Source organism: Dendropsophus ebraccatus, chromosome 8 (genome assembly GCF_027789765.1).
Source record: "Dendropsophus ebraccatus isolate aDenEbr1 chromosome 8, aDenEbr1.pat, whole genome shotgun sequence".
Lineage (NCBI taxonomy): Eukaryota > Metazoa > Chordata > Amphibia > Anura > Hylidae > Dendropsophus > Dendropsophus ebraccatus.
In genome coordinates, this window is record NC_091461.1 from 107,636,319 (window position 1) to 107,650,017 (window position 13,699).

General features: G+C 41.8%; 1 protein-coding gene across 1 annotated transcript in view; it reads right to left on the reverse strand.

Annotated features, from left to right (window-relative positions):
* Nucleotides 1-697: 697 nt before the first annotated feature.
* The window catches only part of ITGB3BP (integrin subunit beta 3 binding protein), a 29,596-nt gene continuing 16,594 nt past the window's right edge, over nucleotides 698-13,699 (reverse strand). The window contains exons 5-8 of the mRNA XM_069981374.1: nucleotides 12,479-12,557; nucleotides 6,906-6,999; nucleotides 3,155-3,201; nucleotides 698-2,045 (exon numbers count right to left, since the gene is read on the reverse strand). Of these exons, the coding sequence (XP_069837475.1) occupies nucleotides 3,158-3,201; nucleotides 6,906-6,999; nucleotides 12,479-12,557 (217 nt within the window). The 3' untranslated portion in view covers nucleotides 698-2,045; nucleotides 3,155-3,157. The remainder of the gene's footprint in view (nucleotides 2,046-3,154; nucleotides 3,202-6,905; nucleotides 7,000-12,478; nucleotides 12,558-13,699) is intronic.

Here is a 13,699-nt window from a genome sequence, read left to right on the forward strand (position 1 = left end):
ATGATATGTTTGCCACCCATAGGTCAGTATACAGTCATACCGCCATCATGGATGTCCCCTGGAGGTCAAATACTAAAGGGGCTCCATGTCCAATGTAACATATGAAAAGGCCACGTCTGCTAAAACTGGCACACAGAGGAGGGAGTGACCTTTATGACATCCATAACTTAAATGTTGGTTTAATTCCTTAGGGAAATGGTTGCCTGTATCAGTCAGGCTACAATATGCATTCACCATAAACCACAACCACATTAGTTATCACTGAACTCGCACATCCAGCCTCCAACATGGCGGCCTCCATTGTGTGCGGGTGACAGGTGCTCGGGGCAGGAGCCTGTATTTTCAGCGAGCAGGTGAAAGCAGCAGAAGCAGCAGGACATAGCTCACATTCTGAGGGAGAAAGTATTTTCAGTGCACAGAAATGGAAATGTCCCTTTTAGGCCAAGACCCTAAAAAACAAACCAGACACAGCGCGGAGCGAGGCAGCTAAATGGGTCCGACGTGCCGGAGATGGCATTCCAGCTGGCGACCACATAGGGTGAGCATCCTACACCCGACACCCACAACTACGGACAATAATTAGAAGACAATTAGAAAAACAATTAAAAATGGAAAAAAAAACAAAGTTAAGGACACAAATTAACAAAAAGAGACAGCGATACTATAGGTTATATTTATTTAAATAAATGAAAACCCCATTGACAGTAATGGATGTGATTTTCAGGTGCGGAGATTTTTGCCTTTAGAAACAGCGCCACCCCTGTCCTCAGGTTGTGTGTGGTATTATAACTCCCCTCCTTTCACTTCAGTGAAACTCAGCTGCAATAGTGCACAGAAACTGAGGACAAGAGTGGCGCTGTTTCTGGAAGAAAGTGGCCATGATTTTCTGATTTTGGGCCTTTCCGTTTACTGAAAGCTGCCCGAGATCGTGATATTAAAACACAAAAGTACATTAAAACAATATTGTTGTGCTTTTAATTATACAATGATAAAACTTTATTTACAAATAAATGGACAAACTCTGTAATGGCAATAAGACATTGCCTGGTATGACGTTTTCCTGTTTCTTACATTCCAAGATGGGTTCATTGGGGTGTGTAAGGGATAAGACATAAGAAAACTTTCCTACTGGTGCAACCCTCTACAGCCTTTGGCTGTCCAGGCATGATGGGAGTTGTAGTTTTGCAATAGCTGAAGAGCCAAGGTTCCCTATCCCTGGTCTACAGGAAGGCATGCTGCCTCAAAGCATCTCTATGGGCTCTGACTGTACCCCCATCTATCCCATACATAGAACATGTCTCCATCTTTTGCTCTAGTCACTTACAGCCATAACTGGGAATATAAAACTGTTTATGATGAGCAGCTGTACAACTAATTATTTATAGAACAGCACCCCTAGTGGTCATATGGGAATATGCACATACAGGTGATCACACAGCGTGATCTAAGCTTTAGGATGCAGGTTCAGCTTCTGGACAGATTAGATTAGAAGTTTTGCAACTTTATAATATACTTTGGCTAATATACTAATAGATCTGTTGGCTGTCACTGAATGGAAACATTGTGCCCCATAAAACCCATCCTGATCGAATATTTGTGTTACATTTGTAACCAGCAGGATGGATCGGGTACAATGTGTCAGGTAAGCTATATTATTCTGGTTTCGACCATGGGACTATATAGTGTGGATAGAACTGGAGCAGGATCAGGCTTATTTTTTAGCCTCTAGATGTGAACAATTGTTTTCCTGTTCACTGACAGCCAGCAGAGAATTGTGAAAAACTGAAAGTATTTTAGTTAGAGAACTATTCCTAATACAATGATTCTTCTTTACAGCAGTGGCCCTCCAGCTGCTGCATAACTACAACTCCCAGCATGCCCTGACAGTCAAAATTGTAGTCTAGCAACAAGTTTAGTAAAAAATGAAGTGCAAAAATACTGTAGATCTTGGGTGAAGGCTTCTGTATCACAGGACGTGTCCAAATGAAATGGTCATCAGATCCACCGGCGGCAAAAAAAAGTGCAGAATAAACGTCACCGATCACCTGGAGGAAAAAAATACACAAAGAAATAAGAATTTTTTAACACAACATCCAAAACTGCCAAACCACCGTATTGCGAGACCGATCCATTTTTTTAAATTCTTTCATCAATGAATATATATGGAGGCTTGCTTTTTGCAGGACAGGCTGTAGTACTCATTGGAAGCATACTACTTTTTGATTGATATTTAAGCTACGTTTACATCCAGCATTTTTGTCAGTTTTGTTTGCTGTGAACAACCTAAAACGGTCTGAAAACAAGACAGACAAAAAAAAAAAAAACGTCCTGCTGAACTGAATGGAAAAGCGTATTGAGTAAAACTTTATACCCGTAATTTTATGACCATAACTTCAAGTTTAATTTCCTTTTTTGTTAAAATACTGTTTACATCTAAAAAAAATCTCCATTACTAGAAAGGTTTTTTTTTACATAATACTAGCTACTGTTGCAAAAAAAGTGAATATCTAAAAAACAATTAAAAAATGGGGAAAAAAAGGCTAAAAAAAATAGACCAAATGGCTGAAAAAAATTAAAATTTTTACCAGCTTTTTGCAAGAAAAATTAATGTCTATGAGGCTAAAAAGAAATTGACTGTGCCCTTTTCTGTCCAATTTTTTTTTTTAAGAGACCAAATGAGCATAAAACAACAATTCTTCCAATTTTTTTTCTTTAATGCCTTTGTTATACAGGATGAATACTGCATTGTATAGGTAGGACTTTACAGCTGGGGTGATAATTATGTGTGCTTTTTTTTTTCCTTTTAATGTTTTAACATAATAAAGCATCTTTTATTTTTAACGTTTGCGTTTCCATGCTTGACCGCTGATGGAATACACAGTAAAAGGCGACAAGGCCCCCCTACTGCCACCAATGGTTGTGTCGGGAACTGCATGGCTGCACAAACCCTGGTCCCAGCACAGTTACATATCACTAGGGCTGCTGCATGCAGCTACTGAGCATCCCCTGATGTCTATATAATGCATGTTAGCATTAGAACAGGTAACAGATCAAGCTCTCCCTTGTCCACCTATGGAGCTATAAGGGAGTTAAAAGGGGCCCAGTGGGAGATCCAGGACCCACGTGATAATAGTGACAATGTTTGTGAACTTACCTGTCATCCGACATGCTGACGATTCTTCCTTTTTCGCACTTCACAAACTAAGAGAGAAAAGTAGAAAAAAAGTCAGCAATGTCCCTCCTCTGGGCACGGAGGTCAATAACATACATGGTGAATGACAATCCAATGACTAATAAGGACTGAGGGAGCACAGACATTACTGCATCTAATGGTAGGAGTCTATTACTTTAGATTACTGCTATCTACATTTCTATCTGTTTCTGGGAAAGCTGGGTGACTTCCAATGATTAGCTTTGAATTAGTTCCTTTCCTTTTCCTATATGGCAGATCTGATATTCAGTCTAGGTGACCAGCCCTGTATGAGGTGTAACTGCGGCCGCACTGGTTGTCACCCAGGTTGTCACTCCGGTATGCCTATATCAAGGATAAATGGTATAAGAACCTCAAAGACTTTATATAAAGTAGTAGATATTGTGGGGATACTGCACTGTGTTCTCTGAGGCTTTGCATAAGACTTTACGTCTGACTGCAACTTTGACCTGACATGACTCACGTCACATTTATTTTATCAGGAGATATACACTACTTTCTGTTGCACAAGTATACTTTTTTTTTATCAATTCATAAAAAAATGCACAATAAGGCCATGTGAACACTTAGTATAACAATGGTCGTTCTGTGACCTGGCCAGATCCCAGAACGGCCGGTGTTACGGAAGATCATCCCGGACGGTACTGCAGTACCGGCTGGATAATCTTCACTTCTGCTGAATTCACCACTGCACACAATGGAGCGTGTGGCCGGAGCCGCACGCTCCATTGTGTGAACTGACAGGTTCTCTGCGGCTGCTATTCAATGAATAGCGGCCGCAGAAAACGGACGGATGGAACCCCGGCCGGAGCCTATACTATGTGTATACACTTCGGCCGGGATTCCATTCATTACAATAGAAAGTGTTTTGTATAAATCACGATGGCATTAGTTGCAAATTGCAATACCGGACGTGATTTATACAAAACATACGTTGTGTGAACTTAGCCTAAAATTGTAAGTTGCACCAGTCCTTGTATTTTTGCAACTTGCGGCCTGCTGCAACTTTGATGCATCCCATTAATTTGAACTGTTATTTTTTGTGTGCAACCATACTTTGCTGCTGAATACAACTTTGATACAACTTGACATTACTTGAAGGAATGTGCTATGAATTTGGTTCATAATTTGCATCTGACTGCAACTTTGATGCCGCAGAACTAATCAGATCCCATGGATTTCACTGGGAGATACCTGCTACTTTTCTGCCACAGTTTGTGCACCTTCCTGCTTCTGCACATTGTTGCTGCCTGCAACTTTGATGCAACATAACTTGGTCATGTGACACTGATTTTTACAGATTTGATGCCACCCATTCAAATCTCATTGATTTCAATCTGTGAAAGAGGAACTGCCCTTTTAACTGGGGCCAAGACCTATAACGTAATTGAGGCTTCATGGATAATAAAATTCTATTTTCCACATTTCCCCAAAAACTTGCCCCTAGGAAAACAAAGTTGCAAGAGTGGAAGCGTGATGTCATTGAAGATGCCGCCATAATCTATGTTTAGCATAGGAAACGTGCTGATACTCATGAAATCCCAGCGTCCTGTTGGACATCCCCATAGCAGTGGAATGAAGGACACGTGAACATTTCCGGCCCTCGATTGGACACAGAGAAATGTGAACTTTTCTGCACGTTCCTCTATTAGGAGGCTTCACATGACCGACGACAAAGCTCCTTTGTGTGTGCGGGGAACGCTACGACATGGTCCCAATGGTTCCTAATTCCATCCAGGATGTTGTTCGGTTATAATGGGAGGCCTCATGTGTCCATGAATACCTGCACAAAACAAGAGAACGTGCCCGCCTAGAATCCACCCTACCCCTTCTATATTTATTATTCACATGACAATAACGTATCACACAGGTCCTATTGAGATCAATGGGATGTGAACGAATTGTGTTGCACAAAAGAGTACACATATCTACCATTCAAATCAATGCAATGTGACTGAAACTTTGTTAAAGATACACAAAGAAGCTGTGCACCATAAAGTTATAGCTATCTCCCATTTAAATTGATGGGAAGTGATTGGATTGTGGTGGGTAGCAGTTCCAGAAGCACAAAGGGCATACACGTTGTATGGCAAAAAGAAAAAAGAAACAGATATCTATAAAAATCGATGCAATGTGACTGAATTGTGTGGAATCAAAGTTGCAGTGAGGCGACAAGTTAAAAATCACACAAAACTGCCGGTATGGTATGCCTCTCATCTATTATCAGTGGGAAAATAACGGATTGGTGTCAAATCAAAGTTGCAGAAAGGTGCAAAAATAAGGCTGGGTTCACACTACGTTTTGTGAAAAAAAAAACAAAAAAAAAAACACGATGGAAAAAACGGATGCATGTGTGTGCATCCGTTTTGATCAGTTTTACCATTGGATTTCATTATAAAAAAAATGGATCAAAACGGATCCGTTTTCTTTAACGTACACAAAAATGTAGTGAACCTTATTTTTGTGTCCGTTAAAGAAAAAAAAATTGATTGCAAAAATGTAGTGTGAACCCGGCCTTATGGGCTAAAAAAGTAGCAGATATTTCAAATCACTGGAATATGAGCATGTTGTGTCGCATCAAGGTTGCAGTCAGGTTCAAAACTGCAGAAGCTTGAACAGAAAGGTCCATTAATTTTTCCCTTTCAAATCAACTGGTGCTGGAAAGTGCCAGATATTTGTAATTTACTTCTATTAAAAAATCTCCAGTCTTCCAGTACTTATCAGCTGCTGTATGTCCTGTAGGAAGTGGTGTAATCTTTCCAGTCTGACACAGTGCTCTCTGCTGCCACCTCTGTCCATGTCAGGAACTGTCCAGAGCAGTAGCAAATCCCCATAGAAAACCTCTCCCGATCTTCAGATGGGAAAGAATACCACTTCCTGCAGACATACAGCAGCTGATAAGTACTGGAAGACTTGAGATTTTTTTTTTTTATAGTAGATTACAAATTTCTGGCACCAGTTTATTTGAAAGAAATTTTTTTTTGTGGAAACTTCCCCTTTAATATCAGTGGAATGCCTTGCATCAATGTTGCAGTCAGCTGCATAAGAACGGACATGTACAAACGGTGTAGCAAAAAGTAGCAGATATGGGCTACTAGAACCAACAGGATTGGCTGCCAAATAAATAGCACGTCTCCCACTAAAATCAATGGGATGTAATCGAGTCGTATGATATCAGTTTCAGTCAGCCACAAAGTTAAAGAAGCAGGAAGGTGCACAAACTGTTCACTAAAACGGAGCATATGTAGGTCCTATTGAAATCAATGGGGTGAGATTGAGTTTTGTTGAATCTTCATTGTGCTCCTGTAGTTTCTCTTCATAGGTTGCCCTTTAATATCACACTACAAGGATATAACATAGGAGGGTGCCAGCTCATAAAGAACCTTCTGTTGCCCCCAAAACCGGGCGTCACCTCCGCAGGAAACCGACCCGGACAGTTTATCCTCCTTATTAATCAAGGTGCCCTTTCTGCAGCTTTGAAGCCAGACAGTAGCGCTCCTTTATTACTGAAACTCTATATTTTATTGAGGACGCTACTAAAGCCGCCCTCCCCCATAATGCAGCCACGGCGGCATCCTAACCCCGGATCGCCTTCTCTTCCCCCGACCTTTAAATATTTTTCTAGCGCATCCGGAGAGGACAGAGGTCTCGTGAATTGTAGAAGAGGCTTTTTTTTCCCTTTTTAAGTCCTTACTCAAAACTTTCGTTTTCTGTAGTTCCGTCTTAAGATCTAACGTTCCGTAATCTCTTCCAAGAAGGTTTTCCAGCTCTCTGCTGCCCCCTGCAGCCTAGGAGTGAGAAACACAGGATAGTGAAAAAGTAACAAGGGGGCGCAAAAAGAGAGAGAAAAAGATCACTATTGTAAATGAACCCAAATCTGCTAGATCAGAGCTTGTTTTCTGAGCCTATTACACAGCTCGATTATCGTGCAGCAAGGGCTATATATATTTTGCAATGCCTGTGCAGCCCTTGCTTTAAATGTGTAATAATAAAGTTCATACAAGGAATATGGACTATTGAAACTGCTGAAATATACACTTGTTTTACAGGCAATTTTTTTTTTATTTTTTGGTGTGTAAACCAGCCAAAATAAAGCATGTGCATTTGTATAATAATAATTATAATCATACATTAACTATCAAGCATTTTCTATTTAAACGGGGGGGGGGGGGGTTAACTGAATATAAAACAGATGTATTCTGAGGCCTAAAATGAATGTGTTATGGCTCAAAGTACACTCCAAAACTGTGTGTGAACATAGCCCTAGGCTGGTTTCAGATGAGTGTAATACAACCCTATCTTTTGTGATATGGCCACAATCCTACTGATATATCAGAGCTGAAAGTCCTGATCCCTGGTTCTCAGATCCCTATGATAGTTTCAGTTCTGGTCATTAGATTTGTTGTCACACCAGAACTTACAGCTCTTATAATACTGGCGCAGAAATTGAGCCGTGTGAATCGGGCCTTACACTGTGGTCTGTGGGGTTAGGTTTACATTTTTGTTGGCAGTTGTGTTACATTGTAACTAGAGATCAGTGCAACCTGAGCGTGCTCACGTGTGATCGATCGGCCTTTGAGTACCTTTGAATAGATTGTATCCATGTTTTTAAGGCTGCATCCAACTTCTTCAGCCACTGGTATTCAAAGGTCGAACGATCAGATTCATTCCTAGCTGTGATCACACATTATGCGACCAAAGTTGCAATGTAGCCTTAGGGTACAAACACACACCGTATACACAGCAGATACGCAGCAGATCTGCAGCAGATTTGATGCTGTGTTCAGTTATTTAGATCTGCGTATCACAGCAGTAAATACGCTGCGTATATGGTGTGTGTGTTTGAACCCTTACATGCCGACTAACAAAGGTATGGGCTGTTTATAACAATCATGTTAAAGGGGTATTCCAGGGAACACATTTTCATTCTACATTTCTTTGAAGCAAATGTACCACTGGACATTGCTTTCGTAATTTTCACATGAACAGAGCGGCGCAGGCAGGGGGATTTTTTGAGTTATGGCCCAGTTCCTGCGTAAGGTGCGGGTCTATTACCAAGCACTGTCCAGGGGTGAAGCACTGGTGGCTGGCCTGCCCAGCCCCAGTGTGACGATTGGCCCTCTCCTCTGTGACGCAGTTCCATTGATTCTAATGGAGCCGCGTCACAGAGGGGTGGGGGTTTCCTCCCACTGGGTGTGGGCCCGCATCCAGTGCTTCACCCCTCGGCTGGTGCTCGGTGATAGACAGGCGACTTATGTGGGAACAAGGCCGTGGTTCAAATAAAGGACCGCTGCCCCGGCATCCCTGGGCCAGCATGTCCGGTAAAAATATATCCTTTTTTTAACATTGACACGACTCCTCTGCTGTCTCTAGAGATGAGCGAATCTCAAGCGCGCTTGGCTTTGTCCGAAACCGGACGTGCAGCATTTGATTATCCGTGGCTGAAGAAGTTGGTTGCAGCCCTAGGGAGTCCTGGAAAACATGGCTACAGCCTATGGCTGTATCCATGTTTTCCGGGCAGCTTTACGGCTGCATCCAACTTTTTCAGCCACTGGTAATCGAATACTGCACACTCGGACAAAGCCAAGCGTGCTTGAGATTTGCTCATCTCTGGCTGTCTCAGGAATCAGCATGGCTCTTTAAAGAGTACCTGTCATTATAAATAACTTTTGACATGTCATCAGGCATGTCAAAAGTTATTTATCACAGCTAAGACCTGCTGTGATCATGAGATATTGCCAGGGAAGAGAGTACAGCTGCAGCGTGATCCACTCCCCAGCTGTATCTCGTTATAGGCCAATTACGACAATATAAGGGTCCATTTACACAAAAAGATTATCTGCCAAAGCCAGGAATGGCTTTGAAAAGAGGAGAAATCTCAGGCTTTTCTCTATGACCTGATCTCTGTTTATAGTCTGTTTCTGGCTTTGGCTTCAAATCTTTGGCAGATAATCTGTCAGATAATCTTTCTATGGTCTATGAGGCTATATTGTCAGAATTAGAGAGCTGCCGGGGAGTGGACCATGCTGCTGCAGCATATACATTACCGGATAGAAAAAATAGATGCTGCTGTATAGCATACAAAAGAATCTGATTCCCACAAAAAAAAAAAATAAAAAAATTTACAAACACAAAAACATGATTGACAAAATTTTTCTATATGTCAAAATTAAACGTACTGAATTGGAAACAGTAAAACATGAACTATGTTTAAAGATGGTACTCTAGTCAATTATAATAAATAAAATGGCAGCTAAAATAAGCAAACACCTATCACAATAAATAAATAATTAAAACGGCAGCTAAATTAAGCAGAGGCCTAAAATAAATTAGATAGAAATAAATAAAATAAATGAAATAAAGAAAAATAAAAGTAAGAAAACAAAAGCAGCTGCTAAAATAAGCAAAATACCTAAAACATGAATATAAATGAAAAAACAAACAAACACAAGCCAGCAGTTAAAATAATAAATTTACTAAATAAAAAAATCCTATAATAATAGTAATACAAGTATATAAAATAGGGAAAAAAAAATGAAACAGACTTCTATATATTTTTATATACCTACTATAACACTATCTGTATTTCAGTGCTCTTAGTCTTAAACATATATCTATCTATCTATCTATATATATATATATAATGTAATTAATAATTTAATAATGATAATTATACTAAACTTTGTATAACATGCTGATATCACTGCCAGAGCCTGATGACCAGCGAGATATAACCATAGAGAGACAAGGAAACCATCTCCCCTCCATGCTTACGGTCTCCCTCCTACAGAACAGCATATTCCCAGCTAAGCTCATCACTTTATCCCGCAGAGAACTCGGCTTTTTTTCTACAAGTCCTCGAGTTCATCCCCTCGGTAACAAGTGCTAATCTTCAGGGAACAGGACAGATTTCACACTGCGTAAATATTTTTCCCCGGCCCCAGACGTAAAAATGTATGAGCCACCCAGCGAGCGGTGCAAGTGTCACCCATGAAATTCATCCACACGCGCTCACGGCTGCTGTAAATGTCACAGCATGTGTTGCTAACAGTTAAGACGTATTAAAACAGCTTCCTCCTAAATTGGGTAAACAGAAGGACATATGTCTAGTGCACAAAGTCAGGAAGCTGCCGACTCTGCAGTTACTGTCGTCCTGGGGCATATTTTAGGCTGATGTTCCCTGGTACGTCACTCTGCAATGCCCAGTAGGTCAGCAAATACTTTGACTTTACACGTTACATCAGTGTGCACCGAGCTGTAGCTCTCCAGCTGCTGTAAAACTACGACGCCCGACATGCTGGGAGTTGTAGTTCTGCAACAGCTGGAAAGTCACAAGTTGGAGAATGCTGCCTTATAGGAATAGTTATGGGGGAATCCAATTTGGACAATCGCAGACCTTACTACAATCAGCCAGGTTGTCAGGGCAGGCTGGGAGTTGTAGTTTTTTTTTCTTTTTTTTTTACACTGTTACATGTAAAGATGAGCGTACAGTAATAGGGTATGTTCACTCTGAGAATATTGGCGGAATTCCGTGGTGGAGCTCTCCGTCATGGAATCCCGCCTGCTTTAGTGTCACATGAATATGCAAAAGAAGAGCCCGTGGAGCCTCATCGAAGAGTCTTGAAACACAGGACTAGCCAGATATCCCACCGGGAAGGACCCAGCCAGGGGGTGGCTCCTGTAGGGAAACCACCAAAACCACCATATTAAGTGGCCCTATAAGTCAATGTAATAACAAGGGAAAAACCAAGGCCAGCTGTTTCGGGGTGTTGACCCTCAACAGTGTGGACCCTGGCTAGGTGGGAGCAATGCCTAGTAGAGCCATAAGAGAAAAAGATCACTGATCTCAGGGAGACCAGCCAAACGATAACACTGCCGGCTGCTCTTGAAAGCGCTCAATGCGCCTAGGATTTCACTGCATTGAGCGCTTTCACTAGCAGCCGGCAGTGTTATCGTTTGGCTGGTCTCCCTGAGATCAGTGCTCTGTTTTTCTTATGCTTCAGTGTCAAACAGCGTGTCTATGGGAGGGCTTGTGTGCCTCCACTCTCCGCTCAAAGAATTGACAAGTCATTTCTTTGAACAGAGAGCAGAGGCACGCGAGCCCTCCCATAGACACGCTGTTTGACACTGTTCCAACGAATTTGCTCAGTGTGAACTGGCCCACAGCGAAGCAAAGCGCTTTGTTATCTCTGCAATCCGCTCATCAGCCGGCTTCCTTTTAACTAACTGCCTCTCGGCTGCTGGGAAGAGCTGGATCCAGTCCTGGGAAACTGGGAAATAAGTTTCCCAGGACTGGGTCCAGCTTTTCCAGTGGCATGAAGCGGCAGTCAGTTAGAAGGCAGCCGGCTGATGAGCGGATTTCAGAGATTATGAAGCACTTTGCTTCGCTATTACTGTAAATTCGCTCATCTCTAGTAACATCATGTTGTGTACTCCATTCCCATCCAAAGCTGCATTTAAAAAGTACACAAAATTGCATCTGATAAGCAATTGAATGAATCTCAGGCATGCTCGGGTCTGTCTGAACCTGAATGTGCGGCATTTGAACACCAGTGGCTGCAGAAGTTGGATGCAGCTCCAGGGAGTCCTGGAAACCATTGACACAACTATAGGCCATAATTTCCCTGGCAGCTCTAGGGTGTAATCCAACTTCTGCAACCAAATGCTGAGCTTTCGGGTTTGGAGGAAGTTGCCAGACTCGAATAGTTTGACAGGTCCGCTCAACACTAGACATGATGTAATGTCTGAGAGTAAGTCTAAAAATTATTTTAGTAATAGATATAGTAGACTATTGTAGAGACTCTGACCTATTTGCCAACTTTCCCCAACTTCTGGCTCACTAGCTGTTGCCAGACTACAACTCCCAGGATGCCCCAGGAAGCATAGGCATGCTGGGAGTTGTAGTTTGGCAACAGCTGAAGGGCCACAGGTTAGGGAACGCTGCAGTAGATTATTTTCCTATGATCTGCCATTTATTTGCAAAATACATTGGGAAAATCGTCTGGATGGGAATTTTCTTGAATCTGCTAAATTAATGGTCTTAAAAGAAAAACATGGTTCCTTTCTTCCATAAACAGCAGCACCACTCTCGTCCTTACTTTGGACATATGTTCTGCAGCTGGAGTCCATTGAAAGTAAAAGGAGCTGAATTGTAATACCGCACACAACCTGAGGACGGGGGTGGCGCTGTTTTTTCTAATCCTGGATAACCCCTTTAGTCATCTCAAGCATTCTAACATGTGTGGCCCGTATTTGCGGCGCACTAACCTGTAGGCTTCTTAGACGTTGCCTCATTTGCAAAAATTCATCCAGCGATCCTTCGATTTTTGAGAACAGCTCTAAAATTCTGAAAAGAAAAGAAAAAAGTTAGAAATACAATTACATAAAATACCTTGAAAAACTTATGCTGCTTATAGGTCATAGAACAAATAATTCTGGTAACCATAAAGGGGCGCCCCCTGGAGTAATCACCTCAGGATACAGCAATGTGGACTACAGCCCTCTAGCTGTTGCAAAACTACCATTCTCATCATGCCTGGAAGGACAAATAGTGTCCAGGCATGATGGAAATTGTAGTTTTGTAACATCTGGAGGGTCACGGTTTGACACCACTAATCAAGGTTAAAGAGGTCAGGCTGTGATGAATAAATAAAAAGCGGTGAACACTTACTAACTTCCCTGTCACCTTGATGGTGTCTGGTCCCCACTGCTCACCAACAACCCGATCCCTGTTCTGACACAAGGCAGTGTCCAACCAGCCAATCACAGGCTGCTGCAGTGACATCCCTCAACCAGTGATTGGCTGCGTGGGGACTTTCCTGTGTCAAGACAGGAATCAGCCAATGGTGAGCAGCGGGGTCTGGGCACCGTCAGATGATTGTGGCAGACAAGCATGGCCCTATAACATTTTCTATTCCAGCCTGACCACTTTAAAAAATATAATAGAAACACTGGACAACTGGACACCATGGAGAAGCCCATGTACTTTAAAGTGTCCCTGTCATTTATAAAAAAAACTTTGGACAGGTCACAACTTTGAAACATCAATGCTGAGATCCCAATCCAACCCAATCAATCCAGCAGCAGTATTGCGCTTCATGTCCCTGCTGTCAATCATCTCCATCCAGTTGCCCCATAGACTTATAATGGAGCCACTAGAGTTCGATGCGAGTCAGGGAGTGAAATATATCATTGTATTTTTATTTTCCAGAATTAAAAGGGGTACTCCGGACAGAATGTATTTTTTTCTTCTTTTTTTTTTTTAAATCAACTGGTGTCAGAAAATTATATATATTTGTTAAATTAGTTCTATTAACAATCACAATTTTTCCAGTACTTATCTGCTGTTGTATGTCCTGCAGGAAGTTGTGTATTCTTTCCAGTCTGACACAGTGCTCTCTGCTGCCACCTCTGTCCATGTTAGGAACTGTCCAGAGCAGTGATTTTCAACCAGTGTGCCGTGGCACACTAGTGTGCCGCAACACATGG